This window comes from Lagopus leucura, unplaced genomic scaffold (assembly GCF_019238085.1).
Source record: "Lagopus leucura isolate 7727_CA_CO unplaced genomic scaffold, USGS_WTPT01 Super-Scaffold_806, whole genome shotgun sequence".
NCBI classification, from domain to species: domain Eukaryota; kingdom Metazoa; phylum Chordata; class Aves; order Galliformes; family Phasianidae; genus Lagopus; species Lagopus leucura.
Window position 1 is genome coordinate 3,972,851 of NW_024962260.1, and position 13,512 is coordinate 3,986,362.

At 38.6% G+C, this 13,512-nt stretch overlaps 1 protein-coding gene across 7 annotated transcripts in view; it reads left to right on the plus strand.

Annotated features, from left to right (window-relative positions):
- CLIP1 (CAP-Gly domain containing linker protein 1) overlaps window positions 1–13,512 on the plus strand; it is a 62,883-nt gene that overhangs the window by 28,773 nt on the left and 20,598 nt on the right. For 3 of the 7 annotated variants that reach the window (XM_042865345.1, XM_042865349.1, XM_042865346.1), the window contains exons 9-15: window positions 564–596; window positions 4,672–4,776; window positions 7,716–8,660; window positions 10,005–10,121; window positions 11,072–11,129; window positions 11,363–11,446; window positions 12,798–12,954. In XM_042865345.1, the coding sequence (XP_042721279.1) occupies window positions 564–596; window positions 4,672–4,776; window positions 7,716–8,660; window positions 10,005–10,121; window positions 11,072–11,129; window positions 11,363–11,446; window positions 12,798–12,954 (1,499 nt within the window). The remainder of the gene's footprint in view (window positions 1–563; window positions 597–4,671; window positions 4,777–7,715; window positions 8,661–10,004; window positions 10,122–11,071; window positions 11,130–11,362; window positions 11,447–12,797; window positions 12,955–13,512) is intronic. The other 4 variants (XM_042865348.1, XM_042865351.1, XM_042865347.1 and 1 more) reach the window with 3 other exon arrangements.

Genomic DNA, 13,512 nt, shown 5'->3' on the forward strand with positions numbered 1-13,512 from the left:
CCATTGTATACGCAATCTAAACAGCCATTTAGGTGTGCATAAATAATGGTTTGTAATTATGCAGTCAGATTAGGAAACATCTGATGAAGCCTTACTGTCAACTATTTGAACACTGCCAATTTTAACTCCAAATGTCAAATTAAAAAGCAAGATATTTTAGTTCTACTCTACTGTTGTTTAAATCAGAAAAATACTAGAAACAACCAAATTAATTGACACATATCCCTGTGAACCATTTATGATTAAAGTGCTAGCCTTATGGAAATGATTCATTTCATATAACATTTCTTTTATTTTAGTCTTCCATTCATTTTAAGATACCTATCTAGACTCTCCATAGAATGCTCCTTTTATTGTTTAGTCCATGGAAACTTTCAGTTTTTTATTTTTTGTTGGTCATGGCAAACCATTGTAAAGACTGGTTTGTCAAGCAGCATAGCTTCAAGAATTTAAGCTGAATTCAAGATAATGAAGTGTATCCTGTTGTTTATGTTGGAATGATCAAGTGCTAAGTCTGCAGGTGAAATATTTTTTGTTTATTTGTGTTTTAATTTTACTAATAGCGAAAGAGGCAGATTTCGGAAGATCCAGAAAATGTAAGAAGGCACTTAAATGTGCAGAGACATCCCATGTTAACAGATTGTGTGCAGAAAATGCTTATACTTATTCACTAACTGCATAATCTGTTATTGAAACATTGACTCTAGTATTTGTGTGCATGTTGCTTTCAGAGCAATTACAACATTTATCAAAAAGAATGTGTGTAATGACTAAACGTTGTAATCCCCACTGACTGGAGAGAGGGCAAATGAAGTCAGAGTTCTCTGGGGTCAAAACCTTTGCAGCTGATTGGAGAGTATAGGAGCTTGTGGAAAAAGGCTGCCTGGGATCTTGAAACGTCTTCCATTTAAATGTAGGATTTTAGCTGCTTCACAAAATCCTGCTTGTTTTCCTACAAGCTCCTACTGCTGTTCAACAGTAAGCAATGATCCAGTTCTTCTTTCTGAGGAAGAGGAAAACAGAATGTTCCCCAGCTCCCCTTAAATGTTTCTTTTTTCTTCTTGATTTTTGGCATAAAATGCTCAGGGGAGTGATAATTAAAAACATCTTAAAAATTAGTGTACAAAGCTGTCTATTTTAATGTATCTTCATGTACCTTCCCTGTGAATTATGCAAGACAAATGTATGCAACTAGATAACAGGAATTGCTTTACAAGACATTAAAGCAGCCCTCTTCCTTCCGTAGCTCAGAATAGTGGAATTTAAATGCCTTCTCTGATTGGATTTAGGAAGAACTATCACAGGCCGCCTCCTTTGCTGCATCCCCAGCCAAGATAGGAAGTTCTCAAGACTAAAACTGGTTTCCTGCTGTGCATTCTTAGGTGTTCCTTTTGCGAAGCTACTTCAGCGATCCGGGTCTCCTCTATTCTTCCAATCAGGCTCACGGTGTGTTAGAAGTAAATCTGCATGTGCCCTTCCTTTTTCTCATTTTGTGCACTCCTTGTTTAATCCTATCTTTACTCCTGATTTCCCTATTCTAATTTTTTCCATTAAAATGGACATCTTCACTCTCTGAAGGAGAGGATGGCTGATCACTTTGTTTCCAGGCTAATGCTTCATAATCTCAGTCATGTTCTGTGATTGTTATCCCAGCACGAAGGGACTGAAGGTCTTCTTGCCCCTACCCTAGAATTGATTATCAGCATTTATGGCTTCAGCACAATTTCACAATTTGACTTTTTGATGGAGAACGTAACCAAAGGTTTATTTTGATGTGAAAGTAGCTAGAATACACAAATGCTGAAAATAGCTGATGACTGCTTTCTGACATTTGGTTTGAATAGAATTCTTTAGAGTTCAAGCCAGAATAAGGCTTGTCCCATTTCCCTCTCTCTCTTAATCTAACTGCAGAACTTTGGAGAAAGGGAAGATGCTTCATTTATTGCTTTTCTTTTTCTGTTTTTCTTTTCTATTCAATTTAAGGTATGCAATCCAGTTCTTTTTGTAGTACTCTGCTCTTGTCAGTTTGTTGTGCACTCCAGTTTCCTCACAGAGGACCATAATTCTTCAGACGTTGCTCTTCAGATGATCAGTACTTTGATTAAAAATTTTGCAGTGATTGTTGCCTCAGGGAAACTGGAGGCTGTCCCTCAGAAATCACATTTGTTGAAAGAATAATCTTCCATCGACTAAATGGGGAGAAAGTGTCCAGCAAAGATCTCTGGAGCAGTTTTGTTTTGCTGAGTTTTTCTTTGAGCTTTTATTTTCATCGTGGTAGTATTTTAATTTCTTCTTTGAGAGATATTGGAGATGGCATTTAAAAAGCTGGTAATCAGTGGTGGTGTATCAGATCTTTGCAGTACTAACGTGATGTCTGTAAAATTAATGATGGAAGTGTCCTGGTTTTTACATAGTATAGAAAATCTTCAGATACCGTATCCTGCAACGATGAAAGGAGAATTCTGCAACTGTCAGGTTTGAGGCTTGTTTTCTAATGAATCCCTTTTGGGAATTAGAGCAGGAAAGAGATGAGTACTCAATTTTTAAAAATAGCTTAGTTTTCAGACTTAGAAGTAATGCCAGTCAGTCTCAGAGAGAGGACTGATTACAGCCATTTCAAAAACTGCTATTTACCTTAGAATGTTTTTGTTTCCAAAGCCAATGGGAGGCAAAACTGATAAGCCATGTTCTCATGGTTTTTTCTTTCATCTGCACTGAATATCTTCCACTGATGGAGAAATTAATCTGCTATGGAATATCAAACAGCACAAATCTAAGAAGTAAGTTTAATATTGATGGATTTTAGTATTTCAGGCCTTGTAACTAACTTCACAGTAAACCAGCCAACTCCATTCAGCAGGAAAAACGTTTAAAAGGACATTTGAAACCACCAGATGTCAGCATGCTTTGGGAGAAGACGATAATAAATGATGCTGTCTGAAGGAATACTGTGATTGAAGGAGAACAGGCCTGAAGCAAAACAAGTGTCATCCCTGTCTGTCTTTCTTTGCAGAGACCACACACAATCTGTAACTGCTGTGGCTGGTTTGGAGGCAGTGCAAATCATCTTGTCCCTCTATAAAGAACACAGTTCTGTAGGGATTTTTAAATGCCGTCTTACGAAGACGAGAGAAGCAGCAGTGTCCTGCCAGCTGTGTGCACCGCTGTGGGTTTGGCAGCAGTGTGGCTTTGGAGTTATGCACGCTCTTCCTTTGGGTTTCTTTCAGTCCACTCTTCAGTTATCTCACCGGGCTGCAGGACCTCTCCTCTCTTAAAGGCAGTCATAAGGTGTGGGGGATACTGTCTGATTTTGTTCTGTAGTAAAGTCACTGCTGCAGCTACACTGTGAAAGAGAACTTTCATCAAGTCTGATGGATGCAATTTCTTGAGCAGCAAAGCACGTCTTAGCATACCCAGACAGAACTGCATTCATTTCTGGAGCTCCACCTTACTCTTGTGTGGGCGAGCTCTGAGAAACTGCCCTTTTTTTTTGAAAAGACATAGGGAACGGTGCACTTTCGTAGTCCTTTTAATTTGGATTGTTTCACACTTGCAAACAAATCAGCTCTCTGCATTTCAGGAGTGGCACAGCACTGAGGTTCTTAACTCCGTATTACTTTTCTTTCCTTTCATCACATCAGTAAGGAGGTCAGGTTTGAACTGACTGCTGGACTTCACCGCACCTCTCCAATTTCAAGTTCCCGTGCACACTTCTTGGAGTTTCTTGGAGCCCAAGTACTCAGTTTTCTGTGTGCTTGCCAAAAACGTTCTACCCCTTTGTAAACAGAAGGCAGGAGGTGACAGCTTAGTTTCATGTACTTCCTGCTTTCCTTGAGGATCTTCAAAGAAGGGCAAAGTTGGGTTTTTCTGTTGTTCTGTTGGTTTTTTTCAATCTTTCCAGTTCCACATCTTGTTTCATTATGCGGTCCTCAACAATTACAGAGCAACCAGACTATTTCCCTGTGTCCCCTGGTTTTGGAGAATCTTGTTGCTTGCTTACTTTCTGGAGGAGGAGAGGGATAAATTAGGAGGGTTCTGCAGTTACCATTCAGACAACCAGGCTCTTTCTGTTCATACAATTCATACTCTGGTGACAAATGAACCGTAATATTCCCAGATCTTCACCAAAAGCATTTCTATGACTGAGACTTGAGATGCAGCTAATTAATATCACATTTAAAAAATAAAAAAAGTTTGATTTGTCACGTGAGCTTTAGTGGTGAATTTTCACCCCCTGGTTCATAATACATCATGTGAATAATACAACCAGTGCATTAAAGAAAGAAGTTAGTGAAATGACAAGGAAAGGGATGCATCATCCTCTTAGAACAGGTGTAGGTATATATTTATATTTTATGTACTTGTTCATAACTACTCTAATTTGTGCTGAAAACTTCATGTACTGATAAATAACTTCTACTTGGCTGCATGAAACTTTTGTCCATATTTCTTTGTGATTTTTAAAAAAATTTTTTACACATCCGTCCATTTACACTTTCAGCCCATCTTTCTCATCCATAGTATTTCCCTGTTCATTTTATCCACTGCATCTTCTCTGCTCATCATTGATAGAAGATTCTGGCAGCACGGCCTGCATGTGGCTCCCTCCTTGTGTGCTGGCATGTGATGGTGGCACTGTTGTGTTCTCTTCCTTTCCCTTTTTACTAACAGACGCAGACCAAACTGGAGCATGCCCGCATTAAGGAGCTTGAACAGAGCCTGCTCTTTGAAAAGACCAAAGCTGACAAACTCCAGAGGGAGTTAGAAGACACTAGGGTAATGGTTTTCACTATTTCAATAACAAGACTGATTTGTATTGTGGAAGATTTCTGGTGACGCAGTCTGCCGGGTGTAACACATGCTGAAAGAGATCTTGCACCTGCCACGAACCTCCTGTAGCTGCAGCACTTGTAAAAATGAGCATTGCTTTTGAGTGTCGGTGCTGTGTGTGTGTAGCTGTGTACGTGTGCTCATTTCTTCAGGAGAATCCAGGTAAGATGACGTCAAAGTGCAAAATCAGTACTTGAATCCGTGTCAGAAGTGGCACATGGGACTGTGAGCAGACAGAAAGGAGTGCTCAGTGGTTCATTTTTAGAAGTAGCAAAGTTCATTATATCCAAGAGAAGTAATTCCACTGTGCCAGTGCTTTTAACTCAGAAATGGTGGTTGTGCTGCTTGCTTTACTACGTCAAGGACTTCTTAATTCTTTTTTTTCTACCAATGACACAATATTTTCCTGAGTACCTCAGTAGCATTAGTAACAATGCTGCTGTCAAAATATTACTCAGCATTGGGCCCAGGACAGATGTGCAGCAGATGTTGATTCCTGGGATTTTCAGCATGTTTCTGAGAGAAGGCTTTTCTCTCTAGGAAGGTGCTAACTGTGTTCGTTGTATTTGGAGCAAGGCTCAGAGGACTGATGGAGTTGACTTCAGCAGTTCAACATGTGTCTGTTAGCAAAGTCTATTGTGCTATAACATTTTATTGTGTACCTGTGTTTATTTAAAAGTAAAGATCCAAGAAGAATGAAAAGCTGTGCTTCATAGGGTTACATCTGGGTGTCCTTGCGCCTGGAAAGTTACGACAGGTTTTGGTGTATTTCTTTTTTTTTTTTTTTTACTTTTCAATTTAATATTTGATGAATAATTCATAAAATCTCAAATACAGGAAATCTGAAATGTCCACGATTCCAACTAATGCTCTGATCAAAATCAACCCTGAATAATTGTCAATAGTGCAGTTCTACACTTGCTCTTCACCAGAAGGCCGAGAGGTGATCTGCCCCGGTACCTTGGGGTTCCCTGGGGGAAGGAACCCAGCGAAACCCCCTGTACTTTGTGATCAGTTGCTGTGGTTCTGGCCAGCTCTGAAGCAGCACCTCGGCGATCTTGGTCATGCCCAATGATAAGCCACTGTTGATAAGTGCCCTTTGTCCTAAATTCTTTACAGATAAGTACATATCCAGTAAGATGCTGCAGTTGATTGTTTCTGGAATGTGGCATCTTTATAATGAGTAACAGATAACAGTGCACCATTCAGGCTCTATTATTAGGGGTTTTTATTACAGAAAACCTGTAAATCTGCTTCTAGAGATGAGCAATCAGATCCATTTTCAGTTTAGAGCAATGAAATGGAAATAAACCAGGAGTGCCAGTTCTTTTATGCCTTACAGTGTGAATCTTTCACAGTCGCTTGATGTAATGAAGCAATGAATTTAATTCTGCCTTTTTCTCAGAGTGATGAGTTCCCTGCAGGACAAGGTGTGAACTTCCTCTAGATGATACATCTTTTCTTGTGTTAGAAGTAAAAAAGCAAATATTGTTATCTCGCTCTGAAAAAACCCAAAAAGTCATCACAAATCTTTAAAACTCATGAAGCAATGTCAACTGGAAAGAAATGCTACAGTTCTCTACTGTGAATCATTTTTTCCTGCAGGATCTGCAGGATAGATATATTTATTTTTTTACCTATTCCCCTTTTATAAATTGTTTCATCAGTAAAGAGGATGAAAAAGTCACATGTATTTTTCTTCTGTTCTGCCCACTGCAGAATAGGCTGCTGAGCGCTTGACAGTTTTTGTATCATGCTCAACATTCATTTATTTGTCTTTATAAATATCTGCACATTTTTAATAATCTCATTGCTTTTTGTAGTGGTTTATCCACTGCTCACTTCAGATAATACTTCCTATATTTCTTTGTCCCTTCCAACCACTTTCTTTAATCAGGGAGATGAAGAGTATTAACTCTTCTGGATAGATAGGGATAGAAAGCTGAGTATGTGTCATATTACGTATAATTGATTGCCTTCTTGAAAGCGTACATATATATTCATGCACACACACAGCTCTTCTTGAAGTTAAGGTAGGGATGAATATTAGAAATGTCCAAGAACGTCACCTACAATAAGTACTGTTAAGGAGCAGTTGCAGACGGTGGTGTCTTTTTCAGGCTGTTGGATAATAAGAAGGCTGAAGCATTGATTTCCTAATTAGATGTCATTGTTCTGGTTTTGTGTGATTTTCATACCAGAAATGTCTGTAATATTTGTTGAGAAGCTCAGATGAAGTGAGGAAGGTTTTTCAGGAGAACATTGGAGTGAATATGGAAGAAGTTTCAGAGGATCCATATGCCAAAAAGGCAGTTGTATGTTTTTCTGACAGTCTCGTACTTGAGTTATGAATTTGGAAGCAGTTATTACAGCAGTTAGAGAACTGGGGCTTCTCCCATCTTTTTTCCATCTGCTTTACAATGGTTCTAAGAAACATTTTGTTGAATGTTGATAATGTACAGAAGCAACTTTGCAGGCTTTTCTTTAGCAAGTTTTTATTTGCCAATAACTTCAGAAAAATGAGTTTAAATAAACTGCATCTTTAGGGAGAACATAATACGCACGTAATAGAAAGATGTGGGCATCTGTACATTTTCTTTCCTTCAGTGATAATTTATGCATAAATGAATTAACAGTTGGTCTTGTTTCACAGCCTCCCATATCAAAACAGCATTTTCTTCAGCTTTCTTTAGCATTTCCTTAGAAATAGGAGTTAGCAGTGAAGCTCAGAGGCATCATAATCTAAACTGCTGGTAAGAGGAGGCTCATGATGTTGGTTTGCAACGCTTGGTGATTTCTTTTCACTGTGGTCTAAGTGTCTCCATGTATTAAACTTATGACTTTTATAATTCTTTCTTCTTTTCTTAAAATGCTGTTAATCATAGGTGGCTACAGTATCAGAAAAATCTCGCATCATGGAACTAGAAAGAGATCTAGCATTGCGGGTGAAGGAAGTAGCTGAGCTTCGAGGGAGATTAGAGTCTAGTAAACACATTGATGATGTGGATACTTCTCTTTCATTGTTACAAGAAATAAGTGCTTTGCAAGAAAAAATGGCAGCAGCTGGCAAAGAGCATCAGCGCGAGATGAGCTCTCTGAAAGAGAAGTTTGAAAGCAGTGAAGAAGCGCTGCGGAAAGAGATCAAAACACTTACAGCTTCAAATGAGAGAATGGGAAAAGAAAATGAATCATTGAAAACTAAGCTTGATCATGCCAACAAAGAGAATTCAGATGTAATAGAGCTGTGGAAATCGAAGCTGGAATCTGCAATTGCTTCCCATCAGCAAGCAATGGAAGAACTGAAAGCTTCTTTCAGCAAAGGTGCGGGGGCTCAGACAGCAGAATTTGCAGAGTTAAAAACGCAGATGGAGAAGGTTAAATTAGACTACGAGAATGAAATGTCGAATTTAAGACTGAAGCAGGAAAATGAAAAATCTCATCATTTAAAGGAGATTGAAGCACTGAAGGCAAAATTGCTGGCGGTCACAGAGGAGAAAGAGCAAACCCTGGAAAACCTGAAGACCAAACTGGAAAGTGTGGAAGATCAGCATCTAGTAGAAATGGAAGACACTTTAAACAAATTACAGGAAGCTGAAATAAAGGTAAAGGAGCTAGATGTACTGCAAGCCAAGTGCAATGAACAAACCAAACTTATTGGTAGTCTTACACAACAGATCAAAGCTTCTGAAGAAAAGCTTTTGGACCTTGCTGCACTTCAGAAAGCCAATTCTGAAGGTAAATTGGAAATCCAGAAACTTAGCGAGCAGCTTGAGGCAGCTGAGAAACAGATACAGAATTTAGAGACTGAAAAGGTTGATGGAAGTAGCAAGGTTTGTATCAACATCCATCCTTTTATTTTTACTTTGTTTTTGTTTTTACGTTTTTACTGCTCTAAACTGCTGTAGCAAACTCATCACAGAAAAAAAAGCCAAAAACTTGTTATTAGCAGTGTGTCTTTGTACCATCTGAGGAGGTTTAGAGAAAGTGTTAATTGGGTCAGAACAGGTTCTAATGCTTGGTCTGCACCACTCAGCAAAAGGAAAACATGCCTCTGTGGAAAGCTTTGTGTTATGGAAGGTTAGTTTTTTGGCTTAGCTGGGAGAAGAGCCCTCCACCTTAATATACGAGTTTTTCACTGTTGGTGCTAGAACTATTGGCGTAGTGACTGAACCCCAGTTCAGTGGGATTTCTCCTCTGATGATTGCACTGAGTTGTAGAGAGATTCTCTGTTCTCAGTTTGTGCCAGCAGTATCTTTACTGCCTGTGCTGTCATCGAAGATGATGATGGAAGAGGCAGAGTGCTATTGAAAGCGAAACAAAGATCCTGGAGGAATTTTTCTTTAAGATAAAGGTATGCAGCAGTGTTGTCAGGGACCTTCTCATTGTATTTTTGAAGCACAGACCGCAGCTTGATGTATCTTACCAAGATTTTTTATTGGTGTTTTGGATGTCTCTTTAAGGCTGTCAGTATGGTATTCAGTACAGAAAGTTGTTCTGCCACTGCAGCTAGAAATAAAAGTGCTAAGATTTAATTTCATTCTGGGGCTTTGGGCAAACCCCCTGTCAACGCGTAACCTGACAAGCAAGAACTCCAATTATAAGAGCAGTGGGAAGGTAGCTGAAGGAGCTCTCCTAAACCCTTCACAGATGGTTCCAAGATACTTGACTTTTGTGGACTATTGGCACCATATTTTTAGCTCACACTGAATTTCTGCACTATCCTGGGTGAGGTACAGAATCTTTTGGAAAATGGCATCCCTGTGTGTATTGGTGTGAATAGCCAGTGGAAACATACAGTGCTACATGTTAAAAGAATTAAAACAGTAAAGAACCAAAACTACCAATTTAAGTGATTCTGTAACTGTTTGGAAATGTTTCAGTGTGCTCCAGAATGTCTACCATCAAGTGCTCTAAGATAACTACATTTCAATTATTTCAATCATGTTCCAAGATCCAATCAGTACTGTGATGTAGTCATCAGTGGAAATGAGCTTCACTCAGTTAACACATTACATTTTTTTCTTCTTTTTTTTTTTTTTTTTAATTTTCATTTTGTTCATCTTACAATGATTTTAATATTATAGTTATTTTCTTCAAAATCAACTTTTAATTTCTCTATTTTTTATCATTCATGTTTGTAATTTCATTTCACTCCATTTAACCATCTTTGTTAGGCTAGTAATCTGGCCAAAGAACTGCAGGGCAAAGAGCAAAAGCTTCTTGACCTTGAGAAAAACTTGAGTGCAGTAAATCAAGTTAAAGATTCTTTGGAAAAGGAACTTCAACTTTTGGTGAGTAGTACTCCAAAATTTTGGCTTTTTCCTTCGGATTTTGGTTGTTGTGCTGAGAGCATAATTAAATTCTGAGGATCAGTTGTGAGAGAGGAAAGTCTACAAAGCTATTTTACTTACAGAAAGAAGGCATTGATTCATGACAAAGAGGATCCATCTCAAAATGAAAGGAAGATCTCACTTGATTTGTGTTTATCAGCTGTTTTATCTAAATAGAAATTATCTGTTAAGAAATCACAGGTAAAATATTAAGCCACATGAAAGTTGTCATGCAGCTTAAATTTAGACTATTAATTAAGGGATGTGTGACCTGTTATATAAATTAATACTCACTATAGGAACATCTTGCAAATGTTTTTTGAAGACATTTTTCACCTGATTCCATTTGTAAGCATTCTGTGGGTGGGTGCAGTTCTCCTGAACACCATGGTTAGCAGCAGAAGCCATGCTCCTTTAGTTTCACTGTCCTTGTCATAAAATCTTTCCTTGGCCATAGTTGACATTAGTGTCAGTGTCTCACTTAATGTCTTCTTCAGCATCTTCCCTTGTTTTCCACTAGCATCTCTTTCTGCTGGTAGAGCTGGAAAACACTGGTATGAGATTGATCACAGCATTGCAGATGTCCACTGTGCAGCCTTTGAATAACGTGGGTAGCTTCTTACACTGAGAAGCCCAGAACTCATGTTTCCTACACTGGGCTGTGTCTGCAGTTCTTTTGCTATGGAGAGCTTATTCTAAAGCTTAGGGACTTGCAACTGAGGCAAGAGATCAGCCTTGCATTATGTTGCTGAATAGATCAGTGCTAAGCTGTAATTCAAAAACTTCAGTTTTCACTCCTATCATAAATAGATATGGTTTGTTTTCTACATGTAGAATACCCAATATAAATTCAATGGCTGAATTATACTATTAACATCAAATCTTACCTCAAGTTTTTGTCCATTTTTCAGAAAGAAAAATTTACTAGTGCAGCTGATGGAGCAGAAAATGCTCATCGCGCGATGCAAGGTATGTCTGCTGTGAAATAAGTGACAACTAAAAAGCTGTAGAAAACTGTACTGCAAAATAAAGTCTTCATGCTCTTTCAAATTTAAACTTGGCAACACAGCGGTTTTAGAAGCTAGGGAAAAGACAGGGTCACTTGCAGTCTGTCCTCTTGAGAGCAGCATATCTTGCAAATAGGTGGAATTATTTGCATCGAAGTAGTTACTAACTTTGTCTTTAAAATTTTACTTGCTTAGAAACAATAGAAAAACTAAACCAAAAAGAAGAACAGTTTGCACTCATGTCTTCAGAACTGGAACAGCTGAAGTCTAATTTGACTGGTAAGAAAGAAATGAAATGGAATATTTTGAAATATGCATCAGCTTTGTGCTTTCTTATGCCTCCTGCTCAGCTTCCCATATCTTTCATAGTATGCAGTGCTTTCACAAATGCATACACCATCAAAAGAAACCTTTTGTGGCATTGCATATAATGACACAGCAAGATGACCATTGTATTAAGGAAATAGTGCAGTAAGGCAAAACATTTCCCAGCTGAGTGTATTCCAAATCAGTAGTTAAATTCTTGCTTTAACACTGCTACAAAATCATGGGATAATGGTTAGGTACCCAGCAAAGACTTGGTGACCAAACAGAAGCATAATTAGTATTCCCCTTTTTAAGGGCATCATAAAGACTGCATGTTAGTCTGATCGTCTACTTCTTCCTGCCTCTCACAGCTGGTGGCTTGCTCTGTCCTTCTAGTTGTAAATCTTAATTCAAAACTGGTCTAGAAAGAAATTAATGACTGTATACCCTGTAAGCAAGGACAGTACCTCCCTGTACCAAGTCACTGTGCTGGGCCTCCAGCACAAGAGAGATGTGGACAGGTGGGAGTGGGGGAGGGCTACATGGATGATCCAAATGCTGGAGCAGCTCTGCTCTGAAGAGAGAGGAGGCTTCAGAAAACCTTATAGCAGCTTTCCAGTACGCACAGGGGGCCTATAGGAAAGTTGAGGAGCAATTTTTTAGAGAGTATAGTGATAGGACAAGAGGTAACAGCTTTAAACTAAAAGAGGATAGGTTTAGATTAGACATTAGGAAAAAATTTCTTCACTGTGAGGGCGGGGAGGCACTGGAACAGGTTGTCCAGAGAAGTTATGGTGCCCCATCCCTGGAGGTGCTCAGACTAGGATGGATGGGGCTGTGGGCAGCAAGCTTTGGTGGCTGGAGTCCTGCTCATGGCATTGGGGTTGGAACCTTGATAATCTGTAAGGTCCCTTCCAACCCAAACCATTCTGTGATTCCATGACTTTTTTACTGTAACTTCATGATGCTTGCGTTGTTCTTCCTGCTGTGCTGTTGGTGAGGTGTGATGTCTCTATTGTTATATTGCTTCATTTCTATCTGATACCTGTAGCACAACTTCTTGTGTCCTGAACTAAGTGAATCACTTCTGAAACAAAGATCTTTTAGCTGGTTGCTTTACCACTATTGCTAAAGTGTTCTTAATCTTCTGCTACAGCTAAAAGTGCGAAGTTCAAACCAGGTATAATTTTTAGTTTCAGAAGGATAATTCAGATGGTCTGTAGTATCAATATAATTTTGTTTTTAGTTTTTTATGGTCTTCTAGCTAATCTGTGCATACCCTTTCTCTTAAGCTTACTAGACTACTAACCTTTGTCTTGCTCAGTGATGGAGACTAAACTGAAGGAGAGAGAAGAGAGAGAACAGCAACTGACTGAAGCTAAAGCCAAACTAGAAAATGATATTGCAGAGATCATGAAGTCATCAGGAGACAGCTCTGCCCAGCTTATGAAAATGAATGATGAGCTACGGTTAAAAGAAAGGTATTCCATCATTCCAAGATATTTTCTCACTAATTCTTTACTCCTGCATTCCCTGCTTCTCATTTTCTCTTTGCAGATAGCTGAGCAAGATAGTCACATTGGGTCTCACATTGATGTGACAAGTGAATTTAGTCTATCAGACTTAATTCATCAAAATAGTCTCCTCACATTTACTTGAAGAGAGTCTTGGTGTTTTTTAGTTTCTGCAATTCTGTGTGACATACACTTTTAACAGTCCAGAATAAACAAACATTGTAGGGGTACACTGTCTCATGATTGTGCTTCATAACTATTTAGTTACCCCAAAAACTTGTTTTATTTCAATACAGAAGAGATCCTTCCGTTTCTTTTTTGACCAGCAAGAGAAAATGTAGTTTCTTTCAAATAAAAACTATCGTATGCACAATCTGTTTTTACAGAAACCCAGGCAGGGCTCCAGTTAAGTGGCAGAAATGTTGCTGTGCACGCAAGCTAATGCTCGTTCCTGCATGTGTACATTTAATTTAGCAGAATTAAATTATGTTCCAATTATGTTAAATAATAAAATCTCTTTCTAAA